This window comes from Colletotrichum karsti (genome assembly GCF_011947395.1).
Source record: "Colletotrichum karsti strain CkLH20 chromosome Unknown Scaffold64, whole genome shotgun sequence".
Lineage (NCBI taxonomy): Eukaryota > Fungi > Ascomycota > Sordariomycetes > Glomerellales > Glomerellaceae > Colletotrichum > Colletotrichum karsti.
In genome coordinates, this window is record NW_024065964.1 from 4,271 (window position 1) to 19,864 (window position 15,594).

A 15,594-nucleotide genomic window follows, 5' to 3' on the forward strand; every position below is an offset into this window, starting at 1 on the left:
TTATACTTTATTCTATATATAGAGTCTAGCACTATAGAAGACCTCACCTATAAGTTTCTATAGATAATTATTAGCTAATATGGAACGCTAAAGGAAATTATATCTAATAGAGATAAGTTATTTACTTCTAAGTTTTAGAGATCCCTAATCTTATAGCTTAGATCTAATTATAAAATATCTACTACTTTTTATCCACAAACTAATAGCTAGATAGAACAAATCAATCAGATTATAGAGACCTATCTATACTACTATATTAACTACTAACAAGACAATTAGGTTTAACTACTACCTATAGCCTAGTTCGCCTATAATAGCGCAGTAGGAGAAAGTATAAAAGAATCACTATTCTATCTAAACTATGGATTTAACCTAATAGCCTATAGAGAACCATAATAAGGCCTAGCAGCTCTGAAAGCTATAGTAGATATTAATAAACTTAAGGAAATCCAGTAAGAGCTACCTAGAGAACTTAAATTTATATGTAAATAAATATATAAATACGCTAACACCTTAAGAGTTAAGGGACTAACTCTATAGGAGGGGGATAGTATATACCTTCTCTATAGAAATATTAAGATAAAATAACTAAGTAATAAGTTAGACTTTAAGAAACTTAGACCTTTTAAAATTATATAGAAGGTATCTAATATTAACTTTAAACTCATACTACTAGACACTATAAAGTGCTATCCAGTCTTTCACATTTTACTTCTTAAAAAAGCACCAATAGGTTTATATATAAAAGACTATATTATTATAGAACCCCTTAAACCAGAATATAAAGTCAAATAAATTATTAACCACTATAATAATAACAGAAATATAGAATATCTTATTAAGTAGAAAGGATATAGATATAAAGATAACTTATGGGAACCTATTAAGAACCTTCAGCATTCCTAGTAGATACTATAGGAGTATTACTAGGCAGTAGGAACCTAAGGTTGGAGAAACCCTTACCTAGACTAAAGTTTACTAATAATAGGTCGTTAGGGGCACCCCAAGAAGATAAGTCTAATACCACATGTAACTCCTTAGTATCTAACGTACGCTCCTTAGCCTCCTACTCCTCTATAAATTGTATACTATAATAAATTAAGTCTAAACTACACTCTTTTAAGAAACGTTTATATTTCTATAAATAAGATAAATAACCTATTATAATAGCTAGCTATATCTAGAGAAGCTCAAGAGCCTCTTTAGCCTCTTGCTCCTCCTACTTAATCTTCTTCTGCTCCTTAAAATAATAATTCACTATAGTTATTAGTATAGAAAAAATAGAAAACTAAAATAAATAACTTATAAGCGTTTGCTATATCTCCCCTATTATAGTTAGATAGACTATAGCTCACGCATTCGCTGTAGCGCTTAGAGTTTGTAAGGTCCATTTTGTACACCTAGTTAAACTAGAAATATAGAGAGTATAGTATCACGTTGTAACTATAGAGATCAACTAATTAACTAAGAGCTTAACGGTTTTACTTGATCTTAATATGATAAGCCTTACGTAAAGGCTTAGAAGGTTTTTAAATATAACCTAATATAGTATTAGCATTATAGAAATAAGGAAGCATAATTAATAACTCCCCAACCTAGGAGTAGCAACCTACTTATACTAGTCTTAGGGATAAGACCTTTAGAGAGAAGACCTAATATTATGACCTATTAGGCTTAGCTACTAATATAACCCTATTAGGCTCTTAGCAGCTAATGTGGATATATATAACCTAGTAACATAAGGACGGTTAGGGATCCTTAGAAGGGAAGAACTATAGTGTAAGTTATATAACGATAAGATAAGGATTATTTAGGATTAAAATGATCTAGATAGACTTAGGGGCTAAACGATTATTCTTAATTAGAATAATCTAGCTTAACCTAAGGTATAAAGAGTATATACTAGGAAAAGGACTTATATATAGGATGGACTTGAGCTCGGCTTAAGGACAAACTTCTATAGCTCTTTAGTAATCAACTTATGATTATTACTTATAATACTTTTAGCTATACCTAAGTGATAATTACTCTATAACTCTTATTGAGGCCTTAACTGATTACTAAGACCTTTAAAGACCTATAATTACTTAAATAGCCCTATAGAACGACTTAATACTATTTATAGTTCTCAATCCCTAACTTACTGCTAATATAAACCCACTATCAGTTAGCTGGCCGTAATACCCTTCTTCTTATTAAGCCTCCCTAATAGTATTAAGGATAATATTCCTATATAAAGTATAAGCTAATATAAGGAGGTAATTAGCTAAATAGTATTTACTCTAATAGATATTAATTAAAATAGATTAATATATATTTAATAGAGTTTTATAACTTAACTTAATAGTAATACTATAAGTAATATATATAGTTTTTTAAAGCTATATATTATAGAGAAAAAGCTAAATTAATATACCTTTAGAATAATTAAGCCTTTAATATATTATAATACTCTTATTTTTAAGGAAGTATTTAAAAAAGATCTTATTTTATTTAGCTATTACTTAAGGGTTATAAAAGCTATTTTTAAAGTTCTAATAGAGTATCTAAATAGCTATTAATATAGTAATAGATATTATTTTAAAGGAGTTAAAGAAGCTTAAATAAAAAGAGAGATAAAAAAGAAAGTTAATTAAGCTTTATTACTTAATAACTTTATTAAATAGAGTATAAAGACCTAAATAGATAAGGCTATTTATAACTACTTTTTAGGTAAACTATATATTTAAAGTTTAGATTTTAATAATTTACTTTTAAGTTAAACTAAGAGGGAACCTACTTATTTATAGTATTAAGAATAATACTAACTTTATTACTATATTAGGTTAGAATACTAGTTATATAGCATATAAATGCGCTTTGCTTATATACCTTAGTGCCTGGGAAGAGCTACCTTATGAGACGTGCTGTGGGGGCTTCACAGTGTTTGGGCGTTCCACTGCTGCAGGCAAGAACTGAGTTGAGGTGACGATCCTGCGTCCACTGGCCGCCAGCTGCGGCCAGCTGCAGTCTGGTGGATGTGCTGTTAGTATCCTGGGAAGGGACGACCTCCTTCACTTACACGACTCTTTCCTCGCAGTCCACTTGTCCTTCCTTCCCGTAACATGAACAACGTAAAAAGTTTTCGGACTATCGTTGTATGTGAACCAGAACCTCGTCCTTCACAGGTATTTCTTGCACAAATTCCTCGCCGCCATCTCTCACTAATACGTCCTCTTCCAGCACCAGAACCTCCAGAGGTTGCATTCGTTCCTCATGTGCTACAATTCATCTACCTAGGCCTCATCTCTCCTATCATGGCCATCACCAAACTACCTCAATACACCGTACGCCTTCTAAGGTCCACCGTCGATCTTCCCACACCCGTATCCCTGATCAAAGAGCTTGTCGAGAACTCCATTGACGCTGGCGCTTCCAACATCGAAGTCACCGTTTCTGCCAACGTGATAGACAGGATCCAAGTCCGCGACAATGGCCACGGCATAAACTCCGAAGACTTCGACGCCCTTGGACGGCCGTCGCACACTAGCAAGCTTCGTACTTTTGAAGAGCTCCAATGCAAAGGCGGTCAGACTCTCGGCTTCCGTGGCAACGCTCTCGCCAGCACGAACGCTGTGTCAAAACTCATGATCACCACGAGAACAGCTGGGGATTCAGTTGGAAATCTCCTTGAGCTGAATCCAAAGGGAGGAGGTATCATGACACAAAAGCGTGTGTCAAGCCCACCTGGGACGATAGTCGATGCCTCCAACCTCTTCTCAGCGCTTGTGGTGCGCAAGCAGCAGGTCCTCAAGGAAAGTGCGAAGATCCACGGTCACATCAAAGATTTACTACAATCATACGCCCTGACTAGGCCACACATCCGACTTACGTTCAAAGTCCTCAAAAACATGAAGCGCTCCTGGTCTTACGCGCCTTCTGGCGGAGCTGACGTCAGGGAGGCGGTTCTGCAGGTCTTTGGCAAAGAGCTTGTTTCTCAGTGCGTCTAGAAGACATACACGGGGAACACCGTTGAGGGCGGACCAACCTTGAAGAGACCAAACACACCCGCCTCTGTTCTGCGTCTGGCAGCATTTCTACCGAGCGCGCATGCAGATCCCGCTACGATAGGGGGGAAGGGATATTTCATCTCCGTCGACTCTCGGCCAATGAATACCGAGAGAGGGACGATGAAGAAACTCATCAAGATCTACAGAAAACACATAAAAGACTGCCTCCAAAAGCAAGGTCTCCTGACGCCATTTATCAGACTTGACATCGAATGCATTCTTGGGAGCTACGACCCCAATGTTGCAACAAACAAAGACGAGGTGCTGTTCGCCAACGAGTCAAGATTATTGACCTTGTTCGAGGACATGTGTCGAGAGTTGTATCAAGGTTCCAATTCTCAGTCGAAATCTGTTGGGATTGGTCGCCAGTCCGAAGCGCCGGATGCCAGCTACGATGAGTCGGAGCTTGTACAAGACGGCCATGAAGAAGAGACGAGGAAAACCTCTCGGGACCTGTCGTCAGAGGGGCCCCAAAACCCAGATGAGGAATATCTCGGAGACGACTCCCAAGTTGCCGGCCAGCAGCTTAACAGCCCCCCTTCCGACGAGATCCGTAACGTTGGTCAATTAGCTGTACATGCTCATGTTCCTGACATCCGAAAACATGTGGAGCAGGAATTCAGTGCTGTGGCCAACGTAGCGGAGTGCTCAGACGACACACTCTCTCTGCACAGCCAAGATATCCCCGATGTGGAAGCCGATCAGCCACATGCACAGCAATCCGGTTCAGCCGCTGCACCAGTTCATCCAGAGCTAACGCAATCACTTCTTCGATTGGAATGGGAAGTTGATATGGCGAGAAGCCAAACCGCAACTCCGGAAGTAAACACCCAGGAGGTCCTTCTGGTCCCGGTGCAGTCGAACATGACTGGATACCTGAGCCAGCAGCGGAGAGAACAAACTCGGAGGGAGAATCCAAATCCCTGGTCTCTGGCCAGAACGGCGGCGCAGAGACGAGGAGCAAACCGAGACGAAGGTACTCATAATTTGGTCGGTATCGAGCCAGTTGAGAACCACTCAGCCGGCCCAAAAGCTAGCAATCCGGCTCACCCTCCTAGCGCTGGTCTCGTACGCGATGGTTCGAGTGGCATGTACGGGATGATCCCCAAGAATCCCGACTTATTTCCCGATCAGCAGTTTCGCCGCGATAAGACATTTCCTGTGCAAAGGGATGATGCCTTTGAGGCCGACGACGTCGAGCTGCAACATATGCTCCCCCCACATGGCGCCGAGCAGATTATGAGACACCAAGCAGAGTCTGGAATTCCACGAAATGAAGAGCAATCTAAAAACCCGAGAGCTAGAAACGAGTTCGATAACCTGTCATACGAAATTGAGCGAGACTTGGGTATCCAGCCAGACCGTCGCACCCAAACACCGCATCCTTCGACCAAGTTCGGCCCAAACTCTTTTTTCGGCACGCCGCCGTCTTCTTCCAGCCCCGTTAACAAGCCATTTCGAATACCTGCTCTTTTCGCTCCAAGCGAAAAGGACCGTGGAAGACCTGCTCGAGCTCCCCAAGCTCGCGTTACCCAGGGTGGACCACGCGCCGGTCGTCGTAAATCTGATGGACTTGTCCAGCGCAAGCTTACTCTCAATGCCACAAAGAATCTGGGGCCCAGTGAGCTTCGAGACTTTACGACTGACTGCCTGGACGCGGATTATGATGCGTTCGAAGATGGCCATGTTAGTGGTATGCATCAATTGAATGGTTGGCATAGGCATGTTAGTCCTACTCCCACTGAGACAGTTTTGGCCAACACTTTCGAAAGACTGGGTGGTCTTCGGCGCAGACCCGAGGAGATACCCCACTCAGACCTGCGCCGTCCCATCAGTCCGAGCATGACTGAAGCATACGAGAATGCCGTCGCCAGACTGAATGCTCTGCGACCCCAGGCCGAGGATATCATCCAGACGGGTGGCGGTCGTGGTTACCCCAACCAGGTCATTGACCAGACAGAAGACGACGAGCAAACCGAGCAAAGAGTAAGAACGATGCGAGGATCAATTACAACGGCGCCGGACATGTCACCGCGCGCTTACTTGAGGAAGAGGTTGGCTTCCAGGTCAGGTCGAGGAACAAGACCCACAAGAGAATGAGATCAGAGATGCTACCATTTGAAAGACTCTATGACCAATCTTACTTACAAGTCCAGTCACTTGCGATTGATATCCGGCAGATGGAACAGCGAACAGTGCAAGCTTCTGATTGCGATTTCTACGTATCGAGCGGCAAGTCAGAAGTGGCGTTCAATCTCGAGCCGGCAGAAATGGACAATATCAGCAACAAACTTCAGGAGATTGTGGAAATCTGGGCACTTGAGGAGTATGGAGTGGAAGTGGAACTTGAGATCAATGTCGCCGAATTACTAATGGGGGATATGGATGTTGCAAGTTGATGACGGGATACATGGCGCAAAGAATGTGGCGTGAAATGAATTGCTTTTCAATCTTCGGATGGACGGGACAAGTCTCATCGGTGTATGTTGCAGATGAGCCTTACGCTCAAATATGATTCATGCGATTTGCTTTCAGCCGCCTTCCAGTGTGATTGTATTGTGCTTCCGTCTTTGCGATCCGTTCCAAGAACACTTGACTGAGTACAAACACACAAGAAGGACTGACATCGACTTGTTTATAACCTCCAGACAGCTGTGATACTGGCCGGTCGTTTATGCCAAAGATAGCAGCGTCACCCGGAGCCACCCGAACTGCAACTACCTTGAACGTGTAAAACGAACGACCAAGCCTTCTGATTTGACAGAGGATACCTAAATGACCTATAGTGTCAGAAAGTTGAATCACATCAGTCAAGACTTGATAAGCAGTTGGATCAATCAGCTAGCTCCCTGTGCTTCGAGTTATACACACTCCTTCTGGCCCCCTTTTCACCTGCGTATCCGAGGCGACGGGACGGAGACGTAAGTGTGGAATCGTGGCTCGAACCAAATGGACATCACCGTGGGCTGGTGAAATTTGGACTAGGTATCACTGCATCTTCTGCTGAATCATTAGAACCAGAATTGGCAGCGCCCGCCGCCATCATCGAGTCACACACGCGCACGCCATCTCCGCGTTGCCGCGTCGTATTCCCCTATCCCGGAGGTACGTTTGCCGCTGCCGACCTGCCACTCACTTCGGTGATGTAGATGGGCCGATATACGATGTGCCTTAGGTAAGGAGGGGGTTTGAACGGGAAGAGGGGGGGAAGGGGGAATCAGCCCGGTTCGCGGGCTAACAGTAGCGCACCATCGTATCATGATGCTGGCTTGCATCGGCCATTCTACCAGGGCCGCAGCACCACAATAGTTGAGCACGGTTTTGCGTTGCTCTGAAGCCACTGATAATGGCCTCTAGGCTGCGTTTTGGTGATAACTGCCTGCCTGTAGTCGGAGCGGTGTGGCTTGCCCGTGTCGGCTGGTCTGAAGATGGGCCGGTGACGGGACGGGAGCCACTCCGGGCACCATGGCGTCCTGCTTGTCTCACTTCTTTGAGGGTATGGCTGTTGTCACATTTGCTTGGAGATGAGCGGGATCCGAAGCCGCAGGGAAACGGCTCCGCAAATGGACTAGATGTGGTTATTAATAGCTTGTCGTTCTCGGATGCTTGAAGCCATCTCGTCAGACCCGGTGAGTTGTTGTCAGGTACGCGGGGAAGATGTGTGTGTGTGTGTGTGGCTTTGGTACGTCGGCAACTTTAAGAAAGTAACCCGCCGGACCGGTACATCGTAGACTCTCGACTAAAGAAGAGCTACACTGCACCCGCTCGGTAGCCGGCTGTACATGGAGGAAAGCCGATCGATTGCGTCTGACTTTCCCTTGTCCCTATTTCGTCACCTCGGTCTGCGGGGAAGTATGAACCAAGAGAAGGGGGGATGATGGATGCCAGACGCCAAATGGAGACGGGTTAATGAGTGAAGGGGTGGTATTTCTCCACCATTGCCGTTGTGAAGCAAGCGAATACCACAGCTCTGTTGCACCGGCCGTTCGGAATGACGGAGGACGACGGCAAGGTGGAGACGGGTAGAGTGCCGGTCGGTCGGTACTGGCGTCTTACTGAATTACGCACATGAGTACGGATAACTATCGAAGTCGGAGTTCCATCGATACCGAAAATAGCCAGCCAATGAAAGAAGGCTAGTTGATATGGGGATTGGCACGTGCTGAAGTTCGTATTACTTCAGTGAAGGAATCTGATCCCTATTCGTCTCTTCTTGCGGAGGGCGGAGGGACGGCGCGATGATTGGGTAAGCCGAGTGCGAGTCCGGGCAACGTCGACGCGGGATGATGACTTGTCGACGTTTCCTGGAGTTGACATGAATGAGGAGTATATGCGCTTCATTGGCGAGACTTGACGGAAATAACGCAAGTTAGGTCCTGTGGGCACGTAGCATGCGGTAAACCTGATGTTGAGCACCACGCTTGCACCTGGCGGTTGTACAGATAAGTGGAGGGGATAACGGCAATTGCGTGGTTGCAAGCAAATAATATGCGCGAGAAGCGTATTTCGACGTGGAATGCTGTGATGAGCCAAGGACACAATAGGTATCTCAACCGCCCTGCGTGGGACTGGTTGCACGGATGAAGTGTCCAGTTGTACAAATAGAGGTATAACACAGCTGGTGTTATACATGGAGAAGCCGTCAATCACAATTGAGGGCTGGTCCTCGTCGATGGTTTTTTTCTTGCTTGCTGTCAGAACTGTCCAGTGTCGTTGAGTTCAGGCGGTCTCCGCGTGCGCCTGGACCCAACTTGGGTGCTGCAGAAGTCTTGGTTGCTTCGTTCCGGGTTTTCGGCCTGGCACACGTTGTGGAGGGTTTTGACGATCACTTCTGCGACGCGGTTGATTGCGTGGTACCTTGGAACTTGGAACTTTGCTGGAGACATGGCGATCTCGATTCGGTAAGCTTGCTGTTTTTGTACTTTTGTCTGCTGGCCTGTGGCGGCTGATGTGAACATGGACGCTGTCCAGGCTGATTACAACCTATATGCCCCTGATGTCTGTTGACTAGAGTCACGGGATACTTCTAGAGCGGCATCGGGTTGTTCCATTCCTTGACGGTGAGGTGGACCCTCATGATGGTGGTCAATGTCGAGCAGTGTGATGCTTGTAGCCCGGGTTTCGTCTGAAGTCACAGTTTGCGCTGCCACTGTTCTGTTTAGTTCATGATCCTGGCAGATTGGCCCATGCACGCCCGTCGTCATCTCCGCCGAATTTGAGATTGCGATGCGTATCCGTACCTCCGTACAGAATGGATTGGACATGGCGGTGTGTTAGGTTTCTCCAGAACAGACGAACAGGAGACATCGTTCTGGAGCAGAAAGGGTTTTCTTCATCGTCAAGTCTGTCTTGAGGCCTACTGAATGGTGATTCAATAGAGTTCGGCATTTCGAATACGTTAAGACCCCTGACATTTTCTGGCGTTGGGGTTGGGGTCGGGGTTGGCGCTGGGTTAGTGCAGCTTGTTGATGACGTTGCGGATGATGAGCGGCATGAATGTGTGTATAAGTGAGTGTCTTGGAAGGCACGCGACGGGTGCAATGGCTGAAGAGCGGACTCGCGAAGGTAAGTCAGTTCGAGTGGTGTGTCAGCCATGTGAGACGCGGCGGTCGGTATGTACGAGCGCACTTTGATGGCATTTATTAGACGTTATCTTAGACCGAGACACAGGCACCGGCCTTGGTCCACCCGCCAGCTGTCGAACGAGGCTGGGGTGGTTACGGATACCTTGCCGTTTGCTGGAGTGTGATGCGTGATGCGTGATGCGGAATACGGGTACCGCCATCCGCACGTCATAAGGTGCCAGTTCTGGGGTTTCGGACCGGGCGCTAGCCATCTCGAGCAGTCAATTCGGAGGAGATTTTTTTGTCCTACCCGTCGCCATCCTGTTTACTGTTAGAACGAACCATTTGCCGTCACGGCGTCCCCCAGACAGTCTGCACTGACTTGTAGAGATAGGTATCACATCACCTTAGGTAAGGTATTGAAGGTTTGGAGTACCTAACCGTAAGGAATCTTAGCTTGCTTACTTTATGGATAGAGAAGAAAAGGCCGTGAAAAAAAGGGTCCAAAGCAAATACGGATACTGACCATGGAAATGAGCTGAAGAAAAGGCGGCGACGGAGTCAGCTGCATTCTGACCTGACAACCAGCCGGCTACCTGACGTGACCTGAATTGAAATGGACCAGACGGGCAACGACGGGGCTCGGCTGCGCCTTACTGAGTGGAGACCGCCAACCTCACGGGGGACGCCCAACGGGCAGCCAACCGGTAACTTGGAATGAGACAGGGGATCCCTTGGATTTGTGGCTTGTCTGGCCAAAAATGGGAGGATGGATTGATGGGGGGAAGACACTGTGGAAAGAAGCGAAAGGAAACCTAGAACTTGGGTGTACTCTTTAGGGAAGTCGGCAGGACCTGGAAGCATGGCAGCAGGCACCAGCGAATCCCATTCTCTCGACTAATACATCTCCTCGGTAAGTACATACGTTACGTTAGAAAAGAAAAGAAAAAGATTTTTTTTTGCTTCACTGAGCACTCAGTAAGGCACCCAACTTTAGGAGACTTGGAATGCTTCGGTTGACGTGCCCTGCATTAGGAAATGCAGCGCATCGCCGAATGGCGCCGCAAATTCCATGGCCTTGCTCCATACTGCATCATACTGGGCTGCTCCCAGCAACAAGCCAGCGCACTGATCGGTTCTTAGTTCCGGGGCTGAATGGGCCCTCCTCGACTGAATGCCCCCGAAAGGGAGCCCTGGACAGCGACTGGACGAGCCCGTGGCAAAGAACAGCATGGACAAGGGACGGGGGACGGGGCAAGATGAGGGACGATTCGGACGGGATGCACACGACCTGAGGGAATGAGGATGGCGAGGTGCTCAGCCACCGAGGTGCAGACGCTCTGCAGGCGGAGCTGGCTGCTATTTGTTTCTGCGTTAGGTTACGAGAGGTGGTCCAGTGTTCAGTGTTTCTGGTACCTACCTAAGGTACCTACGTATCCATACCCATGCAGGGAAAGAGGTCCTCAGTTGCACTAAACAAAACAGTACCTTACCTACTTGGGTACGTAGCCATCGCGAGCCAGGGGTCGGGGATGTTTTTTTGCTGATGTCTTCCCTCCCGCTCTACCAATTCGTACCTTAAGGTACTACCGTCCAACAATCCGTCTCCCGTCTGGCTCGACTTGTACCTACGTAGGTATTTGCACTTGCATCTGCATCGGCAGCGGCACCACCACCACCACGCCGTTGTGCTCGCTCAGTCAGACACACACGCACACCCACCCGTTCAACGTTCTTTCGCCTCTCCCCTCGACTTCTCACTCCTACTCTTACCGCCCGCCGTTCCTTCTTCATCCCACCGAATCCGTGACCTCCGATCATACAATACCGACGACCAAATCGAAGAAACCCGTCAACGTCCAGCGCTGACGCCGTTGGGCGAACGAACCGAAGACACCGACACGAAACGATACGAGCCGACCGCTGCAGGAATCCCAAGATGCCGATATTCTAGCACACAACCTCGTGCTTCTCTCCATCTCTCTTTCCTTGCGTGTGCGTCTCTCGTTCACCCTTCAACATTCACCTTCGGCGCCCACTGCAATCGTCGACACCGTCGCCCACGCTGGCCCGAACCATGCGAATGCCTCGCACTGCTCCTCCGCCAGACCTGCCCGATCTCGATTGTGTTCCAAGATATGCAGCTTCCACTTCTCCAGAATATGGAAAACGCGCCTCTTCGCTGCCATTCCAACTCATGACATCTACTCGCTCGCTTTCTCAAATATTCCGATCCCCTCCACCCGACTGCACCATGGATCGCCATCACCACGCAACCCCACGTTCGCCTTCCTCACGATTCTCCCTAACTACGTCCAACCTCTTCGGCATGCTTTTAGTCATCCTCGCATGCCTGGCCCTCCAACCCGTTGCGGCCGTCTTGATTCCCTTCGACAACTGTCTTGACAGCAGTTATACGCGTACTGAACCGAATAAAACCGCGACTCTGCAATGGAGTGCGCTCTACGTCGATGCCCGCTTTGAAACAGACGACCCAGGCCACAACCTCCAGGTCATCGTCTGGGGCAATGTGTCTGGCTCTTACACAAATCCTGTCGGAACTGCCCCTGCCTGGAACGATCCGGACTGGAGAGATGATAGCAAAGAATACGGCAAAATTCTAGACAAACCCGACAACGGCAACGTCACGACTCTTCAAACAAAAGTCAATGTCCTGAGCTATCAGCCTTACTTCCATAGAAGCGCTTTCTGCAACGGCAGCATTGCCAACGATACAGGAAGCCTTATCAACGGCAGCTGTCCGCTGGCGCCCACGTTCAATACTTCAGCATTGTAAGCTTTGCTTCTTCAATACTCAGTTTGTGCCTAGCTAAACCATTGCAGTGAGAGTCCCTACGGCAACTTACCCGCCATCAAGTTGTCTCAAGACTTTAACGCTTCGTACGCCTTCTCGTCGTTCGCCCCGACGTTCCTGCTCATTTATGGCAACAAAGGAGCCACTCAAATCGGCTGTGTCTCTGCAACGGTGACGCCCGACCTCGGCAGTCTATCTGCGCTACTGCGCTACCTTCCACTCGTGGTTCTGCTCTTTGTTGGCTTTGCTACCATGTTCGCCTCCATCTTCAGCCCCTCAGGCTCAACCGACATCTTTCACTGGACGACGAACTATGGCCGAGATGATAATCTGCTGCGCCTGGTCACACCCGGCTTTGGAGACTGTCTCCAGTACATCCAATTCGTCGCTCTTACCGGCGGATTGTCCATCAACTATCCTGGTTTCTACCAGCCGGTTACCAGTCAGGTCGGCTGGTCAGCGCTGATGTTCAACGAGAGTTTTGTCAGCAAGTCAACCGGCTGGCAGGCGATTCAAGATGGCATCTACGTCACCAACGGTACCTATGGGCTGCACCGGTATGCGCAGATGGTGGGCATGACCGATGTTGAAGATATCTGGGCCGGTACCATGGTCTGGGTCTGCGTAATAGTGGCGGCTCTCTTCGTCCTGATCCAGCTTGGCTTTTTCTTCCGCTGGATCTTCCGGCTCATAAGCGATACCCCTGAGGAGGACCTTCGCGCCAAGAACATACCATTCTCGGTCGGGAACGTCGTGCGGGTCGTCTTCAACTACCTCCTGCTGCCGATCGTCGCTCTGTCGACGTTCCAGCTTGTCGTCGCTGGCCAGTCTCGCGAATTCGCTGTCGCTCTAGCTGTTATCACTCTGCTCATCCTGGTATGCTTCGCTGCTTGGTTACTATATCTAATCATCAGAACCAAACCAAGGGCGGTGCTATTCGATGATCTGCCGACCGTTCTTCTGTATGGGCCACTTTACAACACCTACTCCGATGAAGCCGCAGCCTTCGCTCTGATACCCGTGATCCTGACTTTCGTACGAGGCATCACTATCGGGGCCGTGCAGCCAGTAGGTATTGCGCAGATCGTCATTCTTGCTATATGCGAGGTCATATACGTGTTGACTCTGCATGCATTCCGACCTTTCTCGTCTCCGACGTCAATGAACGCCTATCATACTCTGTTTTCGGTTCTTCGTTTCGCAACTGTCATGCTGATGGTCGCATTCGTACCTCAGATGGGAGTTACAGAGGGGCCAAAGGGGTGGATAGGCTACACTATCTTGCTCATCCACGCGTGTGTACTGGTACTTGGGTTCTTCCTCAACGCGCTGCAGACTATCATTGAGGTCACCGCAAATATTCTCGGGGCTGGAGGCGATGAGACTCGAGGTCTTTCGCATGGAGGCTTGTCCAAGATTTTCGGCATGCGCCAGTTGCAACGGCGCACTTCCCGACGACGAAACGGCCCCTCCCGAGCAAGCCAGCTCTCGACCACGGGCATGCTCGACGCTGACGAAACATCAAAAACCGGCTACATCATGCGTGGCGGTAGACTAAGGAGTGAGTCGGCAGGCAGCGGTTTCTTGCTCAGAAGCCAGCAACGCAGTTCTTCCGCGCTTGACAGCATCGACCCGTACACTGGACAGGTTCGCAACTTTGATAGTGCCAGCAACTTTACGCCAACCACCCCTGGCGAGGTCACGTCATTCTCATTTCTACCCTCGCCCGCGGCTGCAACTCGGCCACCAGCTGCCGTCACTGTCGAGTCCGCCGATCCATACTACCGTCCGCCGCGACGTCGTGGAGATACCATCAACGGCTCGTCAACATCTCTCAATCGGAACTCAGTCGCCGAGTCGCGCCGCTACAGCCAGGCGGGCACACACTTGGGAGAAGCTGCAGCAGACTTGGAGGCGCAACGGGGGCCCACGCCTGCCCCCCCTCAAGCCATTAACTTGACGCCAAGGGCCGACTACTCGACGAGAGAGGTCGATTTCTACTATGGGGTCCGGGGTCCGGCTCTGAACTCCGAGGGTGTTGGTCGTAAGCTCGGAACTGGCCCTGCAGACCCTACCGGCCCCATGTCCTCTGCTGCAGGATGGTTCCGCAACTTCTTTGGTGGAAAGACCAAGGAGAAGGGTAAAGGATTCGAAGTTGTTCGAAGCTCGAGGATGCCGCCGGCGATGCGCGCGGCAGCTAATGCGGAATATGTTGCAGAGCCCCCACCGGAAGGAATTCCTGTGGCGATGGGTGTCTTGAGAAACGGGCCAATAGAGTCTGACGACGATGAGCCCAAGAGCAAAACTGCACGGAAGGCTGCGCAGAATGGAGAGACTGCACAGAATTCGGACAACCTGCTTAACGATGACGGACTCTCTGTTGCGTCGTCTGAATCCGAAATCGAGGCCGTCAGTATCCCAAAGGTTGCCGACGCACCACCCACTCTTCCCGGGATTGCGAGCTCAGGAAGCTTCAAGCTGCCAAGTCGAGTGGCGTCAAAGGCGAGTCGACAGGCATCCCAGAGACACAGACGGCGATCCACAGAGTCGGATACTCCCGAGATTCCAAGGAAGAGTTCTAAAAGGGATTCAGGCATGATGACCCGTGGGCACTCGCCTACGCCCTCTTTCAACCTCATCCCGCCTACGTCGCCTACGGGGCCCCTTCCTGGTCTGTCCAGTGGCGAGGTCACTCAAATGCCCGGCAGCCTGACTTCGTCGCCTGCACCAGGACGACTTCCTTTCGAGCGATCTAATTCTCACCAGAAACGCTTGTCTTCGAACGGGTCATCGTTGGAGGAATTCAATATTCGCAGAACGCCAAGCACCGATCGACCGACAAGTTATGGCGTCGTAGCACAGCATAGTATCAGTAGAGTGGACCCTGGCTCAGATCAGGAGGTCGACTTGCTGGGTACTTCAGCAGAGCTTGTTGATGAGCGAGGCCCCTCAAGTCGGAGCTCATCGGCGGAAGGACGGGCTCGCTGAGAAAGAAATACCTCCCCTTACTGCACATTCCCTACATTTAGTATCTTGGGTGGCTTCTCATCTTTTAATGGACACGATGTATAGATCCACTATAGCGGAATGCTCGGGGCCGCTGATTACCGAGCAAACGGAACAATGGTTTGGAAATGGAGTCCGGTTGTCACACTCATGGGTGCTT

At 48.8% G+C, this 15,594-nt stretch overlaps 2 protein-coding genes across 2 annotated transcripts; both read left to right on the plus strand.

Moving 5' to 3' along the window:
* Window positions 1-3,296: 3,296 nt before the first annotated feature.
* CkaCkLH20_12695 (uncharacterized protein) lies at window positions 3,297-6,448 on the plus strand (the record flags this gene model as incomplete). Its single annotated transcript, XM_038895407.1, has 4 exons — window positions 3,297-3,979; window positions 4,250-5,742; window positions 5,800-6,035; window positions 6,206-6,448. 4 exons carry the CDS (start codon window positions 3,297-3,299, stop codon window positions 6,446-6,448), a joined length of 2,655 nt encoding a protein of 884 aa, XP_038739239.1.
* Window positions 6,449-11,942: 5,494 nt separating this feature from the next.
* CkaCkLH20_12696 (uncharacterized protein) lies at window positions 11,943-15,416 on the plus strand (the record flags this gene model as incomplete). Its single annotated transcript, XM_038895408.1, has 2 exons — window positions 11,943-12,406; window positions 12,458-15,416. The coding sequence occupies 2 exons, from the start codon at window positions 11,943-11,945 to the stop codon at window positions 15,414-15,416; spliced, it is 3,423 nt and encodes a 1,140-aa protein (XP_038739240.1).
* Between the last annotated feature and the right edge of the window lie 178 nt (window positions 15,417-15,594).